Source organism: Microtus pennsylvanicus, chromosome 8 (assembly GCF_037038515.1).
Source record: "Microtus pennsylvanicus isolate mMicPen1 chromosome 8, mMicPen1.hap1, whole genome shotgun sequence".
Lineage (NCBI taxonomy): Eukaryota > Metazoa > Chordata > Mammalia > Rodentia > Cricetidae > Microtus > Microtus pennsylvanicus.
Window position 1 is genome coordinate 40155124 of NC_134586.1, and position 25574 is coordinate 40180697.

Sequence of the window (25574 nt, forward strand, 5' to 3'; positions counted from 1 at the left end):
GGTTCAGGTGGCTGGCCAAAATTTACAATCCCAACATTTAGGAATTCTGATTAATGAGTTCAGAGGCATCAGATTATTTTGATGCTCCGGATTGCCTTTTATTTGCTTGCTTCTTTATTCGGCAGAGTGCGGTGTGTACTCTGAGCAAAGGTTGCACTATGGAGTATCATCTTCACCTTGATTGCCAGTTTCCAACTTTAAAAAAACCCTGTTAGGTTCCCCAAACTTTCAATTTTCATTTTATTTTCCATTTTTATGGGCTAAAGATGACTCAGTGGTTAAGAACACCAGTTGCTCTTCTGCAGGACCAGTGTTCAATTTCCAGGATCCATATTGTGGCCTACAGCTAGCTCACTGTTGCTCCAAACCCTGGGGATCTACCACCCTCTTCTGGCCTCCATGTGCACTGCACACATATGGTGCAGAGATAAAACACCCATCAGCCCAACATAAAATTTTCTTTTCCCTGTTGGTTTGGTGTGGTGGTACACATCTGAGATTCCAGCACTTGAACAGCTGAGGCAAGAAAGTCATGAGTTTGAAGCCAGCCTAAGCTGTGCAACCATCGCTCTTTCAAAATGAAAAATCATAGAAATCCTAAATTTCTTTTGTAAGTTGATTTGAAGCCTAGAATTTTCTTTAGCTGGTGGACTCATTCAGGGTAACCATGGCTGAAATATTTAATGTAGTTCCTGTCAGTAGTACTAAGAATCTCATTAAGCTCCACATTCTGTATGGATGTTTTCCTATTTACTATAGTCTAGGCAAGTGTTTCCTCATCAATCCATACTTTAAAATCATGGCAACCTTGTCAGAACACGGTCCAGGAATGGAGCTGTGTGACAATTCTGAGTTCTTGTGAGAAAACAGTAATCTTGTGACCTTACCTTCTTCAAATCACAGAATTGTTCTTAGCATGTGTTTTTCTTTGTCAGATAGAAGTCAGTTTATTTCAGATTACTCATTATTTCTTGATAGGGTTATTCAATTAAATGTTTACACGTCTCTATAGAAAAACATGTTTTTGCTGCATGTGGCATGTCCTCATGACTGTATATAGCTAGAACTCATGAAACCTTTACTTAGGTGACCTTCCTTAACCCTTAGAGTATTTATTGTCTGATGCTCTGAATAAAGTTGGGTATTGCATGAGACTTTAGTCTGCCTCATGTATTGGCCCCATTCTCCCAGATCCTGTGGCCTCCAAAGTAGTAAACACAGCCTTAATAATTTTGGAAAAAATGAGTTTACTTAATCCCCTGCTATCCCACTAACATAAAACACTTATGTGGTTCAGTCCAGAGGAAACACAGAAGAGTTAGTTGGATCGCTTTTTTAACTAATTGTTTGGTTAATCTAAAGTTATTCTAGAGCACCCTGTCAACTCAGTAGTCCTAACTGGGACAGTCAATAGGAGTTCATTTCAGTAGGAAAGCCGAACCTACTCAGTGCACTTTCTGGTTATTCATTCATTACCCATCTTTTATGAAAAAATACATGTTTGAAAAACTATAGACAGTTAACCACTATGCAAAATGATTAGCTTATTCCTCTTTTTTTAAACATAATTCAAAAGCATTGAGGCTTTATGTTGCTGTGGTAGAGTTTATATCATAGGGATATTGAAAGGGCAAAAAGCAAGCAATATAGAAACAAAAATAAAAGTCCAATACCTCTTACAATCAGGTCGGCAGTGGCGGAGAGTTTGTCCACACTTGTTTGGACCATGCAGACATATTTCCCAGCATGCTTCAGTTGGATGTTTCGGATCATCAAATCACCAGCTGAATCCTGCTGATAAAGTAGAGGAAAGTGGCTACAATTACTTTTTAATGAGCCCTAAATATCATTATCACATGAAGGACACTATGACTAATGGATTTATCTTACACCGGCTGATGAAAACATTAGTGATGCAAGCCATGGCTATTAAAACTATGTGAGCCAGCCTGAGAGATAAGAGCACCAGTGTTTTCAGAGAGCTTATCTTCCACAGGAGCTCAGGTGTCTGGATCAGTCTCCTATTCCTGCTGGCATCACTCAAAGTTACACAACATGGTTTTTGATTGAGCCTTATGGGTTCCCTTCAGAATGCTCTAAGTCTATTGCTGGCGCTTGCATTCTGAGACGTTGAGATTCTATATTTGGAAAGGGGAGGCAAATCTACGTTCAGAGGCATCTGCATTTTTCTGCAGAACCCTGTCTTGCAGCCAGCATTTTGATTGCTCTCAGGTTTGAATTAAAGGATTATGAAGGCCAGACTCTCTAAGGAAATCTTGAATCATCTAGTGTGGAATAGTGCTAATTTGTTTTCTAAATGCCAAATGCATGTTTGATTAGCAGATGAATGGGACTAATTACATCCTAGTATGGATGCCTGTGTGCCCCACAACCGTTTCTACACTGCCCACCAGAAAATGACTTTTCATAAATACAAAGTGATCTCTCCACTAGACTGCTCTACCTTGGAGCTTGGTTTTATTCCCTGGATATTGAGAAGCTTGGAGAAAAAAGCAGTGACCACTTTGTGGGTTAGACTAGAAATGTTCCCTTCTTTCAGAATCCAAACTATAAAAGAGGAAGTTGACACAGACTTTGAAGTTGCTATTCTTCCAAAGAGCACTGATAATGAATAACACGTGGAAGGACTTTGTATACATCCTGAGTTTTCCAAGTGCTTTAGTTGGGTTAACAGACTAAGTTCACCTTTGTATGCTGTGATTACCTTTGAGTAATAAAGAAACTTCTTTGGGCCTATAGTAGGGCAGAACAGAGATAGGTGGGGGGAAACTAAACTGAATTATGGGAGAAAGTAGGCGGAGTTGCGAGACGCCATGGAGCCGCCAGAGGAGAAAGATACAAACCATGAGCAGGAACCTTGCCATTAGATTTCGAGCCTTGTGGTAAAATATAAAATAAAGGAAATGGGTTAATACCAGAAGTAAGAGCTAGCTAGCAATACACTTAAGTGATTGGCCAAGAAGTTATTTAAATAATATAGTTTCTGAGTATTTCAGGTCTGGACAGCCGGGAACGAACATGCAGCCTCCCTATTACAGGTTCCCACATGTTCTATGAGGCAGGCACTCTTGCTAATTTATTTACAGATGAGAAAACTCTGAGGTAAAGAGGCTAGACAACTTTCTATAAGCTACATATGTAGCACAAGACAGTTCCAATCCTTGTTTCCTGTGTATGCACATACATATGAACACATGTGTATACATGTTTGTGTGTATGCTGATGCATGTATGTGGTGGGTGCATGGAGAGAAGAATAAAACCTCAGGTGTCATTTCTCAGGTACTATCTACATTGTCGTTTGATACAATGTCTCTTTTTGGCCTAAATCTTGCCAAGTAGATGAGACCGGCAGGCAAACCAGCTCAAGAAATCTGCCTATCTCTGTCTCCTCGGCATCGGAAAAACAAGCATAGTCTACCATGCCTTGGTTTTTTGTTGTTGTTGTTTTGCTTTTGTTTTTCAAGGCATGGTTTCTCTGTAGCTTTGAAGCCTGTCCTGGAACCAGGCTGGCATCGAACTCACAGAGATCTGCCTAATATGAGTTCTGGGGGAGTGAATTTAGGTTCTGTGCTCAGCAGACCAGCATTTACCACTGAGCCACCTCCCAGACCTATCCCTTGTTAGTGATAGTAATTATATACTTCCCTCCAGGGAAGAATTTATCCCTATTTGAAAGCAATGTGTTAGCCAGGTGGTGGAGGCACACGCCTTTAATCCCAGGACTCAGGAGGCAGAGGCAGGCAGCCTGGGCTACAGAGTGCATTCTAGAGCAGCCAAGGCTACACAGAGGAACACTGTCTCAAACAACAGCCATAACAATATAAAACAACCCTCCCCACCCCGGCTGAAAAAAAAAGCAAGCAACAAGTCCTGAGTTTCTTCTTTTGTTTCAGTAAAACAGGGTCACACCTCACATTTACTGAGGGTGAGGACAAAGTCAGGAGCACCAATTGTTGCAAGTAGGATTAGGAGAAGAAAGGCAGGAGTATGTCTGGAGGAGGAGATGCAGTCTGGGGACCAAATTGTTTGGGGGCCACCCCTGCTGTGTGACTTCATCTAAGTCTCTTAATCTGTCTGCCACTTGGTTTATTGGCCTTTCAGAGAAGGATGCGTTTCCTGCCGTGCCGTGTAGTGAGAATCAGATGAGACTGAAGGCCTGTGAGAAACCCCTTCACAGACTGTGAAGCATGGAATAAATTTAAACCTGTCTTACTGATGGCCGTGATCAATTTTCTTTGTGAAACAATCATGCCAAAGACCTTAAGTCCACCTCAAGAAGAGCTGAGACATTTTTGTCTGAACATTGTTTCACTTATAACACTGTGTTCTCATCCGATTCCATCGTCTACTGACCACACCTCAGTCTAAAACAATGGGAAAATAATTACTAACCTATTTCATAGGGTTCCCGTGAGAATTGAGGAGTGAATATAGAATAAGGTGATTGATAAATAGTAAGGTACTTTGCAAGTAATAGGAATCAGCATTGTGAACCTAAAATAGGTCACATATTGGGACTTTAAGTAGAGATGTAAATAAAAACTAAGCCTCGTGATGGAAATGTGTAGAGGGGTGGAAAATAATATTAGTTTAAGGTGGATGACATATTTACTTTAAAATGGAACCCATATTGATTTTAAGGTAGGAGCAATGTTGATTTTAAGGCGGAAGATCTATTGGCATTAAAGAAATATTTACAGTGTCTCAGTGATTCATCTTATTCACTAGGGGATGAGTGTCAAAGAAACTTATTTTGACACATCACGACCTGTTTTCACATTTTTTGGTTGTGACCGGGAGTGTGTTTTAGCTATTCTTAAATTTTAGTGAGGTTTCTTGCTTTGAAATCAAACTGAGAAAAACCTTAGCGTGAGAAATGAAGGAGTCTCACAGAGCGAGGCTGTTCTGTCCCTTAGAAATACCCAGATCCAACTTTTACTGTGGTTTACATTTACGTTCCTGCCAAAAAAGAACAAAAGACTAGCAGTGTATCCGATCCCTACTCCAACTGTGGCCTCCGTTCTTTTTCTGAAAGAGCACTGCGGGACACGAGAGAATGACAAAACAAGAGCTTTCCAAAATACCAAACAGGCTGAGCCTATCTGCCATTACTTCTTCGGCTAGCTTGGGAAGTGCAAACTCAAATGGGTCTGAGCTCAGAATGGCACATGCTTAGCTCAGCTGTGAAATCCTGACATCATCAACGTGGCTGACACTGGTGGCTAGCCTACTTCCTCCTCTGTGTTTGTAGTAGCAGTGGATAGCTGATCCTGGTGACAGTACTAATTGCATAGAAGAGAGGCATTTTCCCTATGAAAAGCAAATGAAAACAATTATTTTGGATTTTAATTTTTGATTGTTTTTTGAGACAAGGTCTTTCTATTGAAATCAGAATGGCCTACACCTCACAATGTCCCAAACTCAGCTGCTTTTGCTTCTGCTTCCTGAATGCTGGTATTACAAGTGTGTGCCACTAAAGACAGCTGAATGAGCACACTTCTGCGGATGATAAGTATCCCTTGGTTCTTTGTTCTATTAAGATGTCTCCCTTTGCGTCTCAAATGTAATGGCACATAATGGCTATTAGGTCTGATTGGCCAGGGATCTTTTTTAGTCATCAACCATCAATCCTTTCTAATTAGCTCATGAAATTATCCAAAATCATACTTTTCATATCAACTTTGCCTATAAAGTTGGTTTTAATGTGGAAAACAACTATTCAATAGTTGATGAAGGAATTTCTCAGCATATACAGCCCTGTTACTACAATTAATATTATCCTTCTTTCAGAGTATATAGCCATTAGAGTTTTAAAAGTATTTCTTTTTGTGGTAGGCATGGGGCTAAGCACATTTTTTTTAGCCTTTAAAGCATTTGATATCACCAAAGATTCAGTGAAACAGAATCTCTCTCACTAAGCTGGGCTACATGAAAGAGGTCCAGAAGGGTTAATCATGGAAATGTTATCCAGCCTTATTCAACCAATATTCCAAGAGAGAATTCCTAACAAACAGAGGCATCCACTGGTGTAATGAATTAACTTCTCTCCCGTGTATCCAAAGTGATATCATCCTTGGGAGAATTGAGAGAATAGTCACTCAAATCCCTTTTAGTGTTCTGCAACTCAAACTCCAACAAAGTAAGCATGCATGTAATGGATAGAATTATTACAACAGTTAGGTGGAAAATATATCCCAGTAATCCCATGGAAGGAGTTGTTGGCTTCAGGGCATTTATATTCCACCTAACGAGATACACATGAGCTGAGATGGGCAAATCAGTAAATCCCGTTTCTATGGCAGTTGAGGGAGGGAAGGGCTTTTCAAATCATAGCCCCAGTTTTATACTCTGGTGCTTTCTGATTAGGCCTTCCCAGACGATGCTCTTTAGAGGGAGTATTCATTACCAGTGGACATGTAGAGCTGTGATAATGCAGAGAAATAATTGTTGAAAAAGTTTGTGATAGAGACAATTGTTTCTAGATGTAACTTTCTCTTGGCACATATTCAATGATAATGTATAGTGTACTGAAGTGTAAGGCATTTCAAAAATTGAAGCATTTGGATTTGGACTCCATGGAGACGATGAATCACCTCAGTGTATTTGCAGAATCAAGAGAATAAGTGCCAACTTTATGATGATGACTCTCCCACAAGAGCCCAGAGGACTCCAATAGCAACCTGAAGGCATATAAGGAAATTATTTTTAAGGTACTTTATTTGGGGACATATTATATAATATGAGAGTAGAGTTTGGGCTGGGAGGTTCAAAATTGAGTCATGTCATTTAGCAGCTGTAGAGAAAAGTCACTTCATATAACTCTTATGAACCTCATTTTCCTTCTTCACATACAGCAGTCAACAGCTAACCTGACATCAGGTTTGTTATGCATGCTACGGATGATATCAGTGATTGTGTAAGTGATGCAGAAAGGAGCAGGAAGTAACCCACAGCTCTGGGAAATAAGATGCTTCAACAACAGTTTTCCATTTGTTTCCAAGTTAATGCGAACAAAATTGTTTGGGTCAGTTTACAGAACTTGTGGTGTGCTGTTTCTTACAGATCGCATGGCATTGGTACTTACCCCTCCAACTCTTTCAAAGTGGTCTCCGTCTTTGTCGAAGTCTATCAAGTGTCCATTAAATGACCAAGTAAACACAATGTCCAGGGAGTGATCATGTGTCACCTGGCATGGAAGAACAATGCTTTCTCCAACAGTGACATCCATGCTGGAAGGGGGAACCATCACTTTTGTTGGGTCTGGAATTTGAAAAAAAAAAAAGGGCCGTGGATGTGGCTTAGTAGTAAAGTGTTCTCCTTGCATATATATATATATATATGTAACGCCTTAATTTCAATCTCCAGAGCCTCCAAACTCCCCTTTGCCCTCACACAAAACAAACAGCAACAGCAGTGATATGGTGTATGTGGAAACGTAGTGTAGAAGTTGTGGAACCTGGAGCAGAAGGGAAGCAGTTGGTTTGGTGATCTCATCCTTCTTAAGCTGACATCAAACAGCTTCAGTCACCTGAGAGCCCAGATTCAGATACAGGGCTATTTTCAATATAAAAAGATGAAGCTTCTCACTATGCATATATAGAATTCAGCCCAAGAGCCATGCGGTGATATCTCTGGAGACAAGCATACAAGGGCCCACTGGCTGGCAGCTACTCTGAAAGATGCTGTTTTTAAAAAGGTTTGCACATCTCTCTGGGCTCACTAAAAGCTATATCTCTGTTCGTACCTATATATTGTCATGTCTAAAGGGAACTCCATTCTGGAGGTTAGACAAATGCCAGCATTCCTCAGGAACTGGCGAATCCAGTTCCTGCCAAACAAAGGAACCATTTCCCTTATGACCTACAGAAGGGACAAATGGCTGTGTAAGGTACCTATTAGCATACCAAAGTGCATGCTGACCTGCAGCCTCCCTCAGTATCACAAGTGCCTACTACACATTTCATAGTCAATGCCAACATCCTAGCCCTTCTCACCTCCTGCCCTACCCCAAACTTCCACAGTTCATAGGCTTCCTCCCACAAGCTACGCTTTCTCCTTATAACCCTGGTATTTCTGCTGTCCCTTCTCTTTTGTCCACAAGCTCTTTGTCTTCCTCTCTCACACAATCCTGGTTCTCTCATGGCCAGGTCCAGTCTGCTGGCCTCATTTAATTTACTACTCTCTCTCTGCTCTGTATTCTTTCAGATGCCTCTGGCCATACTCTCTCATATCTACAATAAAAACCCTTCCTCTTAATGGTACCATGGAGCAGTCATGTCTACTCACATGCAATCAGGAAAATCCATGTAGTTTGAAATGTGTTCTACTTTTCATTTTATATATATATATATATATATTTTATTTATTAAGTATATAGTGTTCTGTCTGCATATATGCCTACTCGCCAGAAGGAGGCACTAGGTCTCATTACAGATGGTTGTGAGCCACCATGTGGTTGCTGGGAATTGAACTCAGGACCTCAGGAAGAGCAGTCAGTGCTCTTAACCTCTGAGCCATCTCTCCAGCCCCTATATATATATATATATTTTATTGAAAAAAATTTCTGCCTCCTCCCTGACTCCCATTTCCCTTCCCCTCCCCCCCACTCCTCTCCCCCTCCCCCCACTCTTCTCTCCTCTCCCCCTTCCCCCTCTTTTCTCCCCTTCCTTCTCCAGTCCAAAGAGCAGTCACGGTTCCCTGCCCTGTGGGAAGTCCAAGGTCCTCCCCCCTTCATCCAGGTCTAGGAAGGTGAGCACCCAAACAGCCTAGGCTCCCACAAAGCCAGTACATGCAGTATGATCAAAACCCAGTGCCATTGTTCTTGCCTTCTCATCAGCCCTCATTGTCCGCCATGTTCAGACACCGGTTTTATCCCATGCTTTTTCAGTCCCAGTCCAGCTGGCCTTGGTGAGCTTCCAATATATCAGCCCCACTGTCTCAGTGAGTGAGTACACCCCTCGCAGTCCTGACTTCCTTGCTCATGTTCTCCCTCCTTCTGCTCCTCATTTGGACCTTGGGAGCTCAGTGTACTGCAGAAACTACTTTTCATTTTTTGTTTTTTTGTTGTTGTTGTCATTGTAAAAGTAATTAGTGTTTTAGTATAGCAAATTGAGAGGAATATTCAGAGTCAGGGCAATAAAATAAAGCAAGCAATTCCCATACAAAGTGAAATCAAACCATGTCCACATAAAACTGCTCTCTCTTGACGTCAGCACAAGGCTGAGAAGTAGTGAGACTTATTTCCATTTAGGTAGAATTTCCCTCCATTTTCAGGCTCATCATTTTTCAGTTGTTTTGTTTTTCATCATCGTAAGCATGACAAAGGAAACACCCCTCCGCCAAAACCAGGGCCTTAAATCAGACCCAGGGCTTCAAGAAACCTGTTGTCCGTGGAATTCAGAAAGGAGCTAACACCCATCACAAACTCTGGAACCAGGTCAGAAAAAAAATAGGCAATTTGTCTTTAAGTTACACCCTGAAGTTTATTAAGGAAAAAAAAAAGAAAGAGAAGAAAAAGCAGTTTCTGGGCCCGGCTTCACCAGGTCCTCCCTCCGCCCTACTGTCTACAACAAAAAGCTGATTCTCAGACTCTGCACAATGTTTTTCTGCCTCCTTTCATACTGAGCCTCAGGGTTTGGGGTGCCAACCTCACAAACCAAAGAAGTTCTAAGATTATTCCGAGGTAGAATTGAGGCTATTCCTTTTCCATTGATTTATTTCTTACATCTGGTGCAGATAAAGCACCCTATTCCTTCCAACTTAATATGCATTTACTTGTATCTTCATGAAGCTATTTTATAATCTGCATAATATATCAATTTATAGCTTTCTACTTTGAAACTAGTAGTCATCTTAAGGAATTTTATTACAAATATAATCATAAAGGTAATGAATATCACGAGGAAGGTAAAATCTGTATATTGTTTCTCCAAAATAAAGAATATTACTTTTGGGTCTGGAATAATGGCTTAGTGCTTAAGACCATGTATTCTTCCAAAAAACCAGATTGTTCTCAGCATTCCTATCAGGCAGGTGACAACCACCTAGCTCCAGGGGTACCTACTGACTCTTCCCACATGCATGCAAACACACATATATAATTGAAACAAATACTTTTAAAAGAATATTAGTTTTCAATGTTACCCTTTACATTTTTGTTTTAATTGGGTTGTGTAGTGGCATTTCATTTGTATTTTAATAAATAAAGCTTGTCTGAGGATCAGAGAGTAAAACAGCCCCACTTGTTAGCCTTACAGACCAGGACTGGTAACATACACATTTAATCTCAGTAGCCACATTGGTTGTCCCAGAAATTGGGCAGTGCATGCCTTTAATCCCAGCCCTAGAGAGGAATATAAAACAGGAGGAGAGGGCTCGCAGTCACAGTCTCATTCTGAGATTTCCTGGAGGCAGGGTCACCATTTTCCAGGTGAGGTTGAGGTAAGAGCCAGTGATAGGCCATTTTGCTTTTCTGATCTTTAGGTCAAACCCCAATTTCTGTCTCTGAGTTTCTATCAGTTATGCTTCAGGGTTGTAACAGGCTTGCTTATCAGAGATTTGTCAACTTCCAACCCACACGTGGTTCTTTACAATACTACAGGGTTTCATAAATAATGTCAGATAGTACAATGATAATAAGCAATATGGATTCAACATAGTGCCCAGGTACATGTCTGCTGAATGAAATCTGTATTCAGTCACCCTCATCAAATGTCCATAATGTAAACCAAAATGAATAATTTGCAAGCAAGATTAAATCAAATCTACCACCATAATCAACAACAGAGAGAACAAAAATTCAGTATCTTTCATATTTGTAGGAGTGTGTTTCAGTTTATGAGATATATAAACACTTATTAAAAGAACTGCTTGGGTTAAAATCACTCTGGTAGGAAAAATATACAATGGCAAAAAAGAAAGCATCTTCAACAAATAGTGTTGGCATAACTGAATGTCGACATGTAGAAGACTGCAAACAGATCCATACTTACTCTGCACTAAACTCAAGTCCAAGATGATGAAAGACTTCAAAAATAAATCCAGTTACATTAACTCTGATAGAAGAGAAAGTGGAAAATAGCCTTGAACACAATGGCATAGGAGACAACTTCCTGGATAGAACACCGATAGCATAAACACTATGGTTGACAATTAATAAATGGGGCCTCATAAAACTGAAAATCTTCTTCTGTAAGGCAAAGAACAGCTGCCAGAATGGCTAAGATCAAACCCACAAATGATAGCTTATGATGGAGAGGATGTGGAGCAAGCGGAAAACGCCTCCATTGCTGTGGGAGTGTAAATGTGTACAGCCACTTTGGAAATCAATATGGCATTTCAGAAAATTGGGACTCATCTGTCTCAATACCCAGTTATACCACTACTGGGGTATGACCTCAGCTAATCCTAACAATAGTGGATACGTAGCCTGAGCTGGCCTTTTCCTATGATCAAATTGGTGCCTACTCCATTGTCATCAGAGAGCCTTCATCTAGTAACTAGTGGAAACTGATGTAGAGACCCATAGCCAAGGGTTAGACCAACCTCAGGGAATCCTGCTGAAGAGAGGGAGGAAGGGTTGCAGGAGCCAGAGGAGTCAAGGCCTTCATAAGAAAACGCACAGTATCAACTAGCCTGGGCCATAGGAACTCACAGAGTCTGAACCAGCAACCAGGGAGCCTGCATGGGACTGATTCTCTGCATATAGATGACAGTTGTGTAGCTTGGTCTACTTATGGGACTTCTAATAAAGGAAGCAGGGCTTGACCTAATGCTTTGGTTGGCTTTTGTTAACCTATTCATCATACTGAGTTGCCTTACCTAGCCTTAATACAGGGGAGGTGCTTAGTCTTACTGCAACTTGATATGTTATGTTTTGTTGATACCTATGGGTGGCCAGTCCATTTTTGAACAGAAACAGAGGAGGAGTGGATTGAGGGGAGGAGGGAAGGGTTTTTGAGGAAGAATAGGAGGAGAATAGAGAGGGGAAAGTGGGGTCAGGGCACAAAATAAACTAATTATATTTAAAAAATCTCTGGTAGGAATTTTAAAATCATATTTCATGGGGGGGTTAACTTTGGTTTTACTCTTTTTCTAATTGACAATATCTGTACATATTTGTGGGGTATAGGATGAGTTTTATTGTAACACACATTTTTTTATTTTAAAAATTTTACACATTTTGTTTATGTTTTCTGCTCCCCAAACTTCTCCTGAGACTTTCCCATTCTCTATCCAACAGATTTATGTTCTTTCTCTCTTTCTTTCAAAGTAAAAAATAAAAATCTAGCAAACAAAAAAACCCAAAAAGGACCAAAACCAAAATCAAAACAAAGAACCAACAAGACACAAACTGACCAAACAAAACAAAAGCACACACACATCTTAAACACAACAAACCATTAAGTTTGTTTTTGTTGGCCAACTATTCCTGGGCATGGGACCTGCCCCATGGAGTGTTATTGATACAATCCATTGGAGAAAACTGATTTTCCTCTTGCCAGTGAATATTATTTGCAAATAACTTCTTGGTTTGGGGTGGGAACCCATGTCTACTCCCCTCTCTCTGCTAGAACTATGTCTGGTTTAAACCTGTGCAGACCTTGTACATTATACTGGTGCACACATAAGTGTGTGTTTACAAAGTGTTTCAAGGACATCGTATATGGATGGAGGAGCCTGATGGAATAATGACAGTCAATCCCAAGACCCTTAGCACTGTTTAGCACTCTGCATACTTTAATCTCATTTATTCATAATAAATACCACTATTATTTGTCGAATAGACATGTGGACTGTTGCCCGAGAGTGGTTAAGGAGCTGTGTGTTGTACTGTTCTTCCTGCCTTCATAGCTGAGAGCATGAGATCCATGCACAAATCTTTCAGATTGCAAGGCTAAGGGCAAAGGACAGCAATTTGCAGTCTTTCTTATGTGTAGAGTACTGAAGTTGGTTGAGTGCAGAAAGGAGTCTAAGAGTGTCTGCCACAGGATACAAAGAGTGCTGTAAAGGTAGGTAACTGGCAGTGAGCCCTAAAATGCTGTCTCTAGTGGGAAGTCTACATACCAAACATAGGAGAGTAGAGTCAACCATCCAGGCATTTAAAACCTGACATTTGGGTTATCCCCAAGGAGTCTGCACAAATCCCGAAGTCTACATGCATTTAAAATTGCGTGTTTGTGTATATGTTTTTGTCTTTGTATAACTTCTCTCCCTTTGTGTTGAAAATTGACCTCATGACTTTGCATACCCTGTAGTATAGAGTCACATTCCCAACACGTTCAGGGATCTGGGACAGATTTTTATTAATGAAACTCTAATGCCTGTTAACCAATGATCAGCTGGGTTTCTTACATACAGGATCCTGCTGGCCCTGTTGTAGTCTTGACAACAGCTAATTCATCAGTTTGCTGCTTGTTGCCAATTCATGCTCTGAGCTCTCCAGTGGCAATGATCAATGTGAAGTAAGTCATGCATGTCCACACAGCAGAGAGGTCTCCCAGGGACTGGAGAAGATTAAACTAAAGAGTTTGAAAACCTCATTAGGTCCTTGGATTTTTATCAGTGTTTACTTTTTCAACAACTTTCATTTACTGTGTTAGGAATTCTGATGCTTTTGATTAATTTCCTTAAATTTGAATACAACTGCTGTACACAAATAAACAGATGGCTTCTTGCCAAAACAAACTGTCTCCCTTTCTTTGGTTTTAATCCATCAAGACCACGAAGGACCTGCATTTATGACTTTTGTTTTGACAACTCACTCTCACTGTTGTTCCATGCACAGAGTTCTCAGAGGAATTAGAGCTCAAGATGCTGTTTGAATCTGGTCACAATTATGTGACAACAGTAAGTAGGACCAATAGCACCCAGGAACAAATGTTCTATAGTTGTTTCCTGTTTTCAACCCGGAGAGTGACCGATCCAGGACTCTAGAACACAGATGCTGACTGACATTTATTTACTAACTGCTGAAGCTACTAAGAGTTTACAGAAATTATTTTATTTCCTGCAGTGTTTTCTAAATAAACCAAGTGCTTTGTTCCAGTTTAACAAGCACAGGGAACAGTTAATCATCAGACACTTAGACAATCAGATTAACAAATGGATGTGAACATGATAATACATATCCAAGCCATTTTATATGCTGACTTGGTGATACTGGAAAAAACATTCTGAATTAGAATTATCTGTAGAAACAAGCGGTTATGGTCATATACCTACACAACTTTGATTATGAAATAAGCACTCCCCACATGAGTGAGGTTATGAAATCAACCCAGATGTCCATTATCAGATGAATGGGTAAAGAATAAAGAAAATGTGATATGGAGTTTTGATTGGTCATAAAAAAAGAATAAAATTACACTATTTGAAGGGAAATGGATGGAACCATCTTGTTAAGTTGCATAAGCCAGCCTCATAAAGACAGGTATCCACATGTTTTCTCTTGGGTATGGAATCTAGGTTCAATAATAGTAATAATGGTATATGAAGAGCTGGGCATGGTGCCATACTCCTTTAATCTCAGTCCTTAGGAGGCAGAGGCAGCCAAATCTCTGTGAGTTCAAGGCCATTTTTGTCTACAGAGTGAGTTCCAGGACGTCCAGGACTATAGAAAGACCATGTCTCAATGTGTGCGTGTGAATATATATATACATGATATGTTGTGGAAAGGAAGAGAAAGAAAAAGAAGGCAGGGAAGGACATGAGAGGGTAATGTGGATTGAATATTACCAATGATACACACGTATAAAAAAGTTGTAATAAAATGAATCATTTTTCAGTGAATATACACTAATTAAAAACAGTTTTGGCCCATGGGATAATAATCCCATTTAAAAACTATTTTTTAATAGTGGATGAGTATAGGTGTGCATATACCTAGTATACACGTAGAGGTAAAAAAGACAATTTTGGGTGTCAATCTTTGCTTTCTACCTTGTTTGAGGCAGGTGTCTTTGTTATTAGTCTGTGCACACCTGCCTCCTGTCCTGTGAGCCTCTGGGGTGCCCTCTATCCCCACATCCTATCATATAGTAGAAGTCTGGAATTATAAGCACACCACAAAATGCGGTTTTATGTGTGTTTGGGGATTTAAATTTAGGTCCTCATGTTTGTATGGTAAACAGTTTACCCACTGAACCATCTCCCTAAGCCCAATGATTCTAGTTTTGATGTTGTTTTCTGCATGTCACATCTTCCACTTCACTTTATAATTTCTTGTTGACAGAGATCTGTCCTGCCCTGTCCCATAAGCCGTTCAGTCCCAAAGAAACACACAGAGGCCTACATTAGTTATAAATGGGTTGATCTATTAGTTCAGGCTTCTTATTAACTCTTTTTTTTTATTTTATTTTTTTTTAATTTATTTATTTATTAAGGATTTCTGCCTCCTCCCCGCCACCGCCTCCCATTTCCCTCCCCCTCCCCGATCAAGTCACCCTCCCTAATCTGCTCGAAGAGCAATCAGGGTTCCCTGTCCTGTGGGAAGCCCAAGGACCGCCCACCTCTATCCAGGTCTCCTAAGGTGGGCATCCAAACTGCCTAGGCTCCCCCAAAGCCAGTACGTGCAGTAGGATCAAAAACCCTCTGCGATTGTTATACCTAACATTAACCCATAATTCTTGTCTGTGTTAGCCACATGGCTTGGTACTTTTATCAGTGAGGCATTCTCATCTTGTGTCCTCTGGGTCTAGGTGACAACGGCAGACTGAGCCTTTTCTCTACCCAGAATTCTCCTGTTCTGGTCATCCTGCCTCCAATCAGTCTTTTTATTAAACCAATACAAGATCATTGTCTCACAGCAAGTTCTTCTCATTTCAATCACAGTGCTAAGGATACTCATTTGGTGCTTATATAAGGAAGTGTATGTATGTGTGCAAGTGTTAACTCATATTGAATCATCTGTAGCAAATTTCTTGTGATGGTTGTGATAATGTCTTTTGGTAAGATATGTCTTCTCTTTTTAAAATTATTATTTCTTTTTATAGGAAGGAGCTAAAAATATGGGACTCTTCAAAGTCGTGGAACATGCCAAAGAACTAATAGTTTACATTTAATGATGTAAGGGAACATGAACAGAGAATTGCTTTTAATAATAGTTACATGTCACAGCAAAGGCTGCTGATCGATGATGACAATAATACTGAGGTCACATGCTTGCTGGCAATCTTCAACACTTTGTAGTTGGCCCCTATTTTTCAATAAAAATAGAATAAATGTTGGATAAACTAATTTATCAATTCTTTGTAAGGTATATATGAAAAAAAGGATGCCCTAAATATTAGATGAAAATCAAGATTTTTAGTGACTCAAACTGGGCCATGCATTCTTTTCCTTTTTTTTCTTTTTTAAATCTAGGAAGAAATTTAACAGGGATAATAGCAAAAAGCTGTATTTTTAAAAAATTATCGAAATGACAGCCTACAGAATGGGAAAAGATCTTCACTAACCCCACATCAGACAGAGATCTGATCTTCAAAATATACAAAGAACTCAAGAAATTTGTCATCAAAAGAACAAATAACCCAATAAAAAATGGAGTACAGACCTAAACAGAGAACTTTCAACAGAGAAATCTAAAATGGTTGAAAGATACTTAAGAAAACATTCAACATCCTTAGTCATCAGAGAAATGTAAATCAAAATAACTCTGAGATTTTCATCTTACACCTATAAGAACGGCCAAGATAAAAAACACTGATGACAACTTATGCTGGAGAGGTTGTGGGGTAAAGGGAACACTCCTGCATTGCTGGTGGGAATGCAAGCTGGTACAGCTCCTTTGTTTGTCAGTATGGCGATTTCTTAGAAAATTAGGAAACAACCTTTCTCAAGACCCAGTAATACCACTTTTGGGTATATATCCAAAGGATGCTCAATCATGCCACAATGACATGTGCTCAACGATGTTTAGAGCAGCATTGCTTGTCATAGCCAGAACCTGGTAACAACCTAAATGCCCCTCGACTGAAGAATAGACAAGGAAAATGTGGTACATTTACATAATGGAGTACTACACAGAAAAAACAACGACATCTTGAATTTTGCAGGCAAATGGGTGAAGCTAGAAAACATCATTTTGAGTGAGGTAACCCAGACACAGAAAGACAATTATCACTTGTACTCACTTATAAGTGTTTTTTAAACACAAAACAAAGAAAACCAGTCCACAAATCACAATCACAGAGAACCTAGACAACAATGAGGATGCTAAAAGAGACACACATAGATCTAATCTACATGGGTAGTAGAAAAGACAAGAACTGCTGAGTAAATTACGAGTATGGGGACCTTGGAAGTGGGTTGAAGGAGAGGGAAGAGGCAGGGGGAGCAGAGAAAAATAGAGAGCTAAATAAAAATCAATAAAAATTAAAAGAATAGCAACCTCAGCATATTCTACCAGATTGGCAATGCCCAAAGACAAGATTAGTATTTCACTATGTGAGGAATCCATGTAACTGCCAAAGAAAGCTAATGCAGTCTTATGCTGCACTCATTGCCTGTGCTATTCCAATTTAAGGAGGTAATAATCCGGCTGTATTTTGCATTAGTCGGGGCACAGCTTGCCACTAGTGTCTTTTGGAGTCCCTGACAGATTAGTACACACATACTGCTGAAGAGTCAAGTACATTTAAACAGCAAAAGTCACTGAGAATGTTCAGTACAAGAAAGACACATCAAAAGAAGTGGGATAGGAGCTTCCAGACCCATGAAGGATATTGCTTATTTTGCATTTTCCCTGCAGAAGAAAGGAAAGAGAAACAGGACAGTTTTACTCCTGCTTAGAAGGACTTTCTAATCATTGGATCTCTCTAACAGGAAAATGGGGTTCCTGAGGACATCATGCATCTCCATTTGGAGAGGTATTCAAACGGATAAAAGAACCATCAGAAATTGGTACAAGTGACACTGATGTCCATCCAGGCTGGATAAGGTCTGTTACATCTTGTATTTGCTAATTTCCTCCTTCCATCAACACCCACGCACAACGGTGTTTACCTGGCTTTTTTCCCCTTGTGACTCGTGGGCAGTGTGTAGGAAGGTTTTCTGAGTTTACACACAAATTCCTTCCTGTTTCAACTACTTCTATAAAGGTTGTCAAATGATCCTTTGTGGCTGCTGTTCGTATATACATACACCAAATGGCATTCTACTCTAGGGGAAAACGCTCTTGTTTTTGTAGTGTGTTCATTTACCTAAAGATATCGACAACTTATGACTTCTTATTTTATCCAACAGTTTATAAGATACCACTGTTACTAATTTGATGATTAAAAATTTCCCATTTTTGGCCAATGGGGGTCATTTGAACCTGGGGTCTCTGACTTGTTGGCATTTTATCACTCAGCATTTCCTTACATTCTGGTCCAAAAAGATGTTCTAGACCTCTCTTGTATGAATAGTGTGTGTGTGTGTGTGTGTGTGTGTGTGTGTGTGTGTGTGTGTGTGTGTGCGTGTATGTGTGTGTGTGTGATAGAGATGCAGACACAGAAAGCAGAAAGATGGAGAAGAGGAGGGAAAGGGAGAGACTGTTCTGTGTTAAGGCACATATACATGTAACCATACCCAGAATTTCTCTCTCACATGTGTGCTAGGGATTGACAACATGTCCTTATCTTTTGACAGAAAGTGCTTTCCCATTGAGCCATTTCCTCTGCCCTAGGCTTATCTTACATTTTTCCCCTTCTCTATCTCTTCTAGAATCAGTCCCTTCTTCAAGAATCCTGGTATGTTTTAGTTGAATATACTTTTGAGAAACCCAGATAGGGACGCTCAATGTGCTCATTGTTATTGATGTCTTCTTACACACACATACACACACATACACACACACACACACACACACACACACACACACACAAACACACACACACACTTAAGTGCACGCACATCATAAACATTTATAGCTTCAAATATATCTTATTTTGCAAATGTTTGCTTATTGTCTTGAGTTTCTTTTTGTGCTTATTATTAATCCCCCAACCTTGCTGGCTACCTACTCTACATCACTCTGTACCTATCCACCACCATTTCATGCCCTAGATTCTGTGGTGCGGGAGAATTGTCTGTATTCTGTCAATCATGTTATAAATAAACACTGATTGGCCAGGCAGGAAATATAGGCGGGAAAAACAGACAGGAAGTAGAAATGAGGTAATGAGAACAGGAGAATTCTGGGAAGGAGGAAGTGGATTCCTCCCACTCCTGCCCAGACCACCAAAGCAGTAGAATGTGATCTGCTCCACTGAAAAAGGTACTGAGCCAGGTGGCTAACATAGATCAGAAAAATGGGTTAATCAAGATGTGAGAGTTAGCCAGTGAGAGGCTAGAGCTAATGGGCCAATCAGCTTATAACTTATAGAGATCTGTGTGTGATTTTATTCTGGGACTAAACAGCTGGGGAGCTGGGCAGGATGAAAACCCCAACAAACAAGCAGGCCTGGCCCTTCATGTTACAATTCTGGGCCCACAGACCCATCTGACAGTAGAGCTCTTCAACCCATCTCATCATTCATCATAGTCAGCCACTCTGATTTTTATTTCTGCTAGGAAAGGAAAAGAAGGGAAGGTTGTTTAGTTTCAAATTTATCTAACATGTAAATATTCAGAACACATGACCTGCAGTTAGAGAGAGGGCTCAACTGCTGACGTGATTGCCCTGTGAACATGAAGGCTGGCAGTTGGCTCCCCAGCACTCACATAATGCTGGGGGCACGGGGCAGCCACACTAATTTCAACACACAGGCAGAGACAAGGATCCTTGAAGCAAATTAGCTAACCAGACTTGCAGTATCAACAGACTCTGGGTTCAACTGAGAGACCCTGCGTTAGATAGCAAGGTGAAGAACAACAGGAGGAAATTCCAAATATCAACACAAGCCCTAACACACATGCACATGTGTTCTTGAACAAACATGTTTATCGATGCACATGAGAACATGTATAAGTGTACACACGCATTACACAACACAAACACATTCACATGAGAAGGAAAAATAAAATAAGATAAAATATGCCACCATACATTAAAATTTAAAATATAACTCTAAGTGGTGAGCGGATGCCATCTAAAAACCGAAGTTTTACATTACACACAATTTGTACTTTTATTATAGAGCTACTTAAAAATAATCCATTCTGCTGGGGAGTTGAATAGGAATATAGGATAGCAGTCGTGGGATCCTTGAGAAACCCATGCACGCTTTCCTTTTCACATTGTTTTACTATGACATATTTGTTTACTATTGCATAATTTATTAATACTAATTAAAGGTACAAATTTCGTGCCCTTCCCCAACCTGAGGCAAATAGGGACATGATCAAAACAGAAGAAAGAAAAGGAAATGAAGAATTTCTGAAATGTAATCCTGAATGGAATGGGTACCTCCCAAAAAGAACATAGAGTCATCTGCCCAAGCAGGGCCAGCCTGCAAATCTAAATCACCCTTACTCAGCACACAGTTGTCAATTAAAACCTCCCTTTGAATGATGCTTTCTCAGCTTTACCTGTCTCCAACAGTGGCTTCATTCCTGGCAAACCACAAGAAGGGCAAATTAAGGTGGCCATATAAAGAACACAGAGAGGCTGCCCAAAACCATCATGAAAAGGATCACTGACTTATCAGAACTGCCCTCCTTTGCATGCCAGGCATTGTAGGGCACAACACTGTTCTACAGATCCCCTTAACCCTGTGAAAGAGGACAGTGATGCATGAGCCATTTTCTGAGTCCAGGTGTTTAATTTTTGCCTTGGTTCTTTGAGCAATGTGATAGATGACATCAAGGAAAACACCCAGTCAGACTGAGTAGAAACTAGAGAACCTTTTACAAATCACCTCTTAGCAGAGTACTCACGGTCCATTATCGAGGAGTAGAGAAAACAAACACCAAATAGAGCTGTTTAATAAGAGTGGCTGACAAAAGGAAATGTCACAAGCTAACAGAGGGTGGCAAGTACGTTGCATAGCAAGCACTCTTGTGATCATCATGGTTGGAGACTTTTCCTGGTTCTAATGTGTAGCAGAGAGAGTGTGTTGTTACACTCCCTACTGTGTTACATGAATCGTTCTTAATGACACCTCAACCTCCTTGGTTGCCTTTCAAGTCTTGGTTCAACTATTGATATCAAGTTGTTTGTTTTAAAGAAAAAGTTATAACTTGTGTGAAAGTCAGTCATAGTCCACCCCCTTGGTGTTATTGGTCTTCTTTTTGCATGCTACCAGGCAAAGCAAATGCCCTTATTTTGGAATTTCACCGTGTTGAAGTCGCGGTGTCTCTCAGCAGGGATGCCTTTCTAAATGCGAAGAGTTTTCTAAAGGTGTCCAGGTTTCTATGATCAATAAAAATACTCTTTTTTTATTTTAAAAATAATTCTTGATGGATTCTTTGGAAGTTTCACATTATGCACCCAATCCTGCTTACATCCAAGTCCCTGCATATACCACTCACACCTGCACTATGCTCCCAAAATTAAATAAAAACACAACAAAACAAACAAAGAAAAAACCCACCTTACTCCTCCATCTTTCCAACACCTCTTCATTCATCTTAGTGGCCTTGGAACCTGTGATGTGTCATGCACTATACCCCTTTTTTGTATTCAACCCACCCGCAAAAATATTTGTTACAATGAGTCTGGTTCAAGAATTCTGGCACACCATTATCGCTGGACCCTCCCCAAAACTCCTCTCAGATATCCTGTTGTTGCCTCCGTCATGGAGATCCTGCGGTTATCATTCCATAAGCTCTCTTTGCTTACTACAGCAGGTCATAGATGGGGCAGCTGTTAGGATGGGCCAACCCAAGACTTCGGATGTGGGTCTGGGTAGCAGCTGAACTGGTACGTCTGGGCCATTGAGACCACCACCTCAGGCAAGGGACAGAGTCTGCTCTCCTAGGCCCATGCCATTGGGATCAGCTCTCCTCTGCCTGTGGTGAGTGCTACGGTCAACTTTGCCATGGCCAGGTGGCGGTGCTAGTTCTCCTGCAACAGTGTACAGCAGGGGCAGTGCTAGCTATCCTGGGGCGAGTCTGGCTCAGCATGTCCTTCAGATTTCAACATGCATGGTTCCTATGACCCCCTGCGGTAACACGGGCCTTGGGCATCAGTACAGATCCTAGCTGCTGTTAGGCCACGAACCCAGACATGGCACATGTCATCAGCCCAGGACTAGCCCTATGTGACTGCAAAGGCCACTCAGATTGGTGTGGTCCCTGTGGCAGCAAAGTCTTCAGACACCCAACATGGCCATAGGTGGCAGCCCAGACCCCTGGCATCTGCGTTGCCTTCAATGGTATCAGAAGCCACAGATGGCAACTCAGACCCTGCACTGTTGTAGGGCCATAGACCTACACATAGCCCTCAGCAGCCCCAGTGGCAGCATGGCCCTTGGACACCAAATGGCCATAGGTGGCAGCCCAGACCCCAGGCATTTATGTGGCTTTTAGTGGCACCATGGGCTACAGACATCAGAGATCCCAACTGTGGCAGGACCACGGTTTCAGGACACAGATGTCACTATGGTCCAAGGTGGCATCACAGGCCACTCAGATTGGCATGACATAGTCCTTGGGTACAAACATGGTCCAGGCTTGGATGTCACCTTGGTCCCAGGTGGCAGCCCAGACCCCTGGCATGTTCTTCCATGGTATCAAGAGCAATAGACAGTCACTCAGACCCTGGCTGCAGTAGGGCTACCGCTGAGACATGCCCCTTAGCTTCAGCCTGGTCTGGCCATCACCATGGCACCCGATGTGACAGTGCAGGTCACTCAGATTTCTTTGGCCCCAGCTGCAGGTCCTCATCTGGCCTCAGACCTCAAGTATTTACATGACCTTTGGTGGTATCAGGAGTCAGGAGTAACAGATATCAACCCAGACCCTGGCTGCAATAGGGCCATGAATAAGAATACTCTTAAAGCAGACTAGCAAGTAAGTAATCAGGGGTAGGAGTGGAGAATTGGCTAAATTTATCATCTCGGTGTAACGTTTTCTTTTTGAGGCTTTCTTTATGGTTTAAAGAAATGTCAGTCTAAAGGGACATTCAAAAGGAGCCTTCTCAATGACAAATTAAATAAAGAGCATCTTTAAGTTAAAGTATAATTAGAACCTCTGCATGATGTACCTTTGATTGTAATGGAAGATTTTAAAAAAGGTTCATACACATTTGCAATGATTAGATGTTTTTTTGGTGGGTGGTCCTTGGACTTCCCACAGGGCACCGAACCCTGATTGCTCTTCAGGCTGACGAGGGAGGGGGACTTGATTGGAGGAGGGAGAGGAAAATGGGAGGCGGTGGCGGGGAGGAGGCAGAAATCCTTAATAAAACAAACAAACAAACAAACAAATAAAACCCAAATGATTGATACGCCATAAAATTCACTTCTATTTATCACCAAAACCTAATGTAATCTTAAATGTAAGTCAGAAACTTAAAGTAACTTTTGTGTTATTTTTAGTTTTCTTTGATAGAAATTGATTTAGACAAAATGCAGATGTAATAGTAGTCATGTTTGCTATAGATCTTTATGGCAAATGGTAATGATAACTCAATGAAGGAGCTTGAACTTAACTATGAACTTACAATAAAAAGATGTTTTCTTCCATAAAAAAAGGAGGAATCAAAGGCCTGTTGCTTTCACTTCTTACACATGAGTAATTCTCCCATATGAGTCATTGAACAAAAGGGTCCCAAAGGAATCCCATTAGTGTCAATAAGATAGCATGAATCACACCATAAACAATGCAAAAGTATGGCACAATGAGATCTTTGCTGATTAAAGAAATACAGTCTTGCATTTCAGGGACATTTGTTGCATCGACTGATACAAAATAAGGGAGTATTTATCAAGACTTCAAAAGAAATGACACACATTTCTGAAGGCAATGACAATGCATTTTAAGACAAAGCTTTCCACTTGCCTACAAACAAAGTCGCGCTTGAACACTCATGCCCATGCACATACAGGTTCCGTGGAAAGGAAGGATTAGTATCACAGACAGTAGATGGTGCTGTAACCTCGCAGAATGAGAACACATCCCTTAGTTCTGTTTAGCTTGCTCCTGTCAGCAATTTCCCTCATGTTTTCAGTTTCTTGAGTTTAAGGATTCGGGGAAAGAGGTGATAATTCTCCCATTTTTAAAGCACATGTCTGTGTTTGCTTATAGATTTGAGAAGAGGTCACTGAGGAGCTCACGAAGCTTAAGATGGACAGTATTCATTCCTTCGTGGCCATTATTAGCTGGTGTTCCTTTATTTGGCATGGTAAGATTGATTTCTAAAGCTGCCTGCAGAACTTACTCCAGACTAGACCCACATATCCCAGTCCTCAGGTCCACTCTTGCTAGTTTGGTTTGGGGGCTCATCTGTAATTCTACGTGAATTTTTCTGGGATCTGATCAATAGAAAGCAACTATTAATAGCTCCTCAGCTCCTGGCAATAGCTGAAGTGCCTTCTTTGTAGACATACTGGGCAAGACATCACAAATTATATTAATGAGACTCTTCTTCTGGACATGACCCCCTGCTTCAGAGTAGAATCCATGCATACATTCTTGAAACTTAACGGAGACTGGAAATCTGTAGATTTCTCAACTAAGGGTTTGTTAATGCTCTACGTTTTGAGACGTCGATTACTGGAAAATGCTCTTGTAAGCCTGGGCAACTCCCGGGAGTAGGTTTGAGGGTCAGTGCACAAGAGTACAGTTGTCCATGCCAGAAGAAGTAGACGTGTTCTTTTCATTGAGAATTACTGACCCAAAAAGAAAAGAAAATCAATGGAAGGTCAGAGAAGTATAAAGCAACTTAATTCAGTTTATTTCCGGAGTGAAGGTACAACTTTTCATGTTTTGAAAATTAGGTGGAACAGACATACAACTCTGAAGCTATGTCAAATATTTCTAGAATTTCATTTAATCTATGTAAAGGATAGTGGAGACAGAAGACAAATGGAAAAGCTGGCAGAAAAGATGCAAAGATACAGAAACTACACAAGAAAGACACAAGTAAAGACCAGCAGGACCTACTACCTCACAAATGCCAAACATAGCATACTCATGATAAAGGAATCAAAAGGAAAGGAAGGCAGGTAGGCTATGATAAAAAAAAAAACACAAATAGGCTGTCTCTTGTGAAGGAACATCCTGCTTATTGTTCTTTAGAATATTAAAATAGTAAAAAAAAATTCTGTAATAGCTCCCAACCTAGCCCATGCACACATTCTTATTTAAACTCAATGGGTCACCCCAGAATCAAAACCAAAATGGGGCTGGCAAGATTGCTGAGCAGGTAAAGGCATTGGATACCAAGCATGGTGACCTTGGTTTGAACCCCAGAATCCACAAGGAAGAATAGATAGAATTGACTTCCCTTTGTTTTCCTTTGATCTTTGATCTCCATACACATTCTAGGGCAAGCATAGGCATACACATACATATATATATATATATATATATACACACACAAACACACGCATGCACACACACACTAACTGTATAAATAGGTAAACATAAATGAAATAATTGTAATCTATCCAAATGAATCATCTA

The 25574-nt window shown here is 40.6% G+C and overlaps 1 protein-coding gene across 5 annotated transcripts in view; it reads right to left on the minus strand.

Moving 5' to 3' along the window:
- Positions 1-25574, minus strand: part of Cntn4 (contactin 4) — a 998986-nt gene that overhangs the window by 24150 nt on the left and 949262 nt on the right. For 3 of the 5 annotated variants that reach the window (XM_075983301.1, XM_075983302.1, XM_075983303.1), the window contains 2 exons: positions 7108-7283; positions 1674-1794 (listed from right to left, as the gene is read on the minus strand). In XM_075983301.1, coding sequence (XP_075839416.1) covers positions 1674-1794; positions 7108-7283 — 297 coding nt within the window. The remainder of the gene's footprint in view (positions 1-1673; positions 1795-7107; positions 7284-25574) is intronic. The other 2 variants (XM_075983304.1, XM_075983305.1) reach the window with 1 other exon arrangement.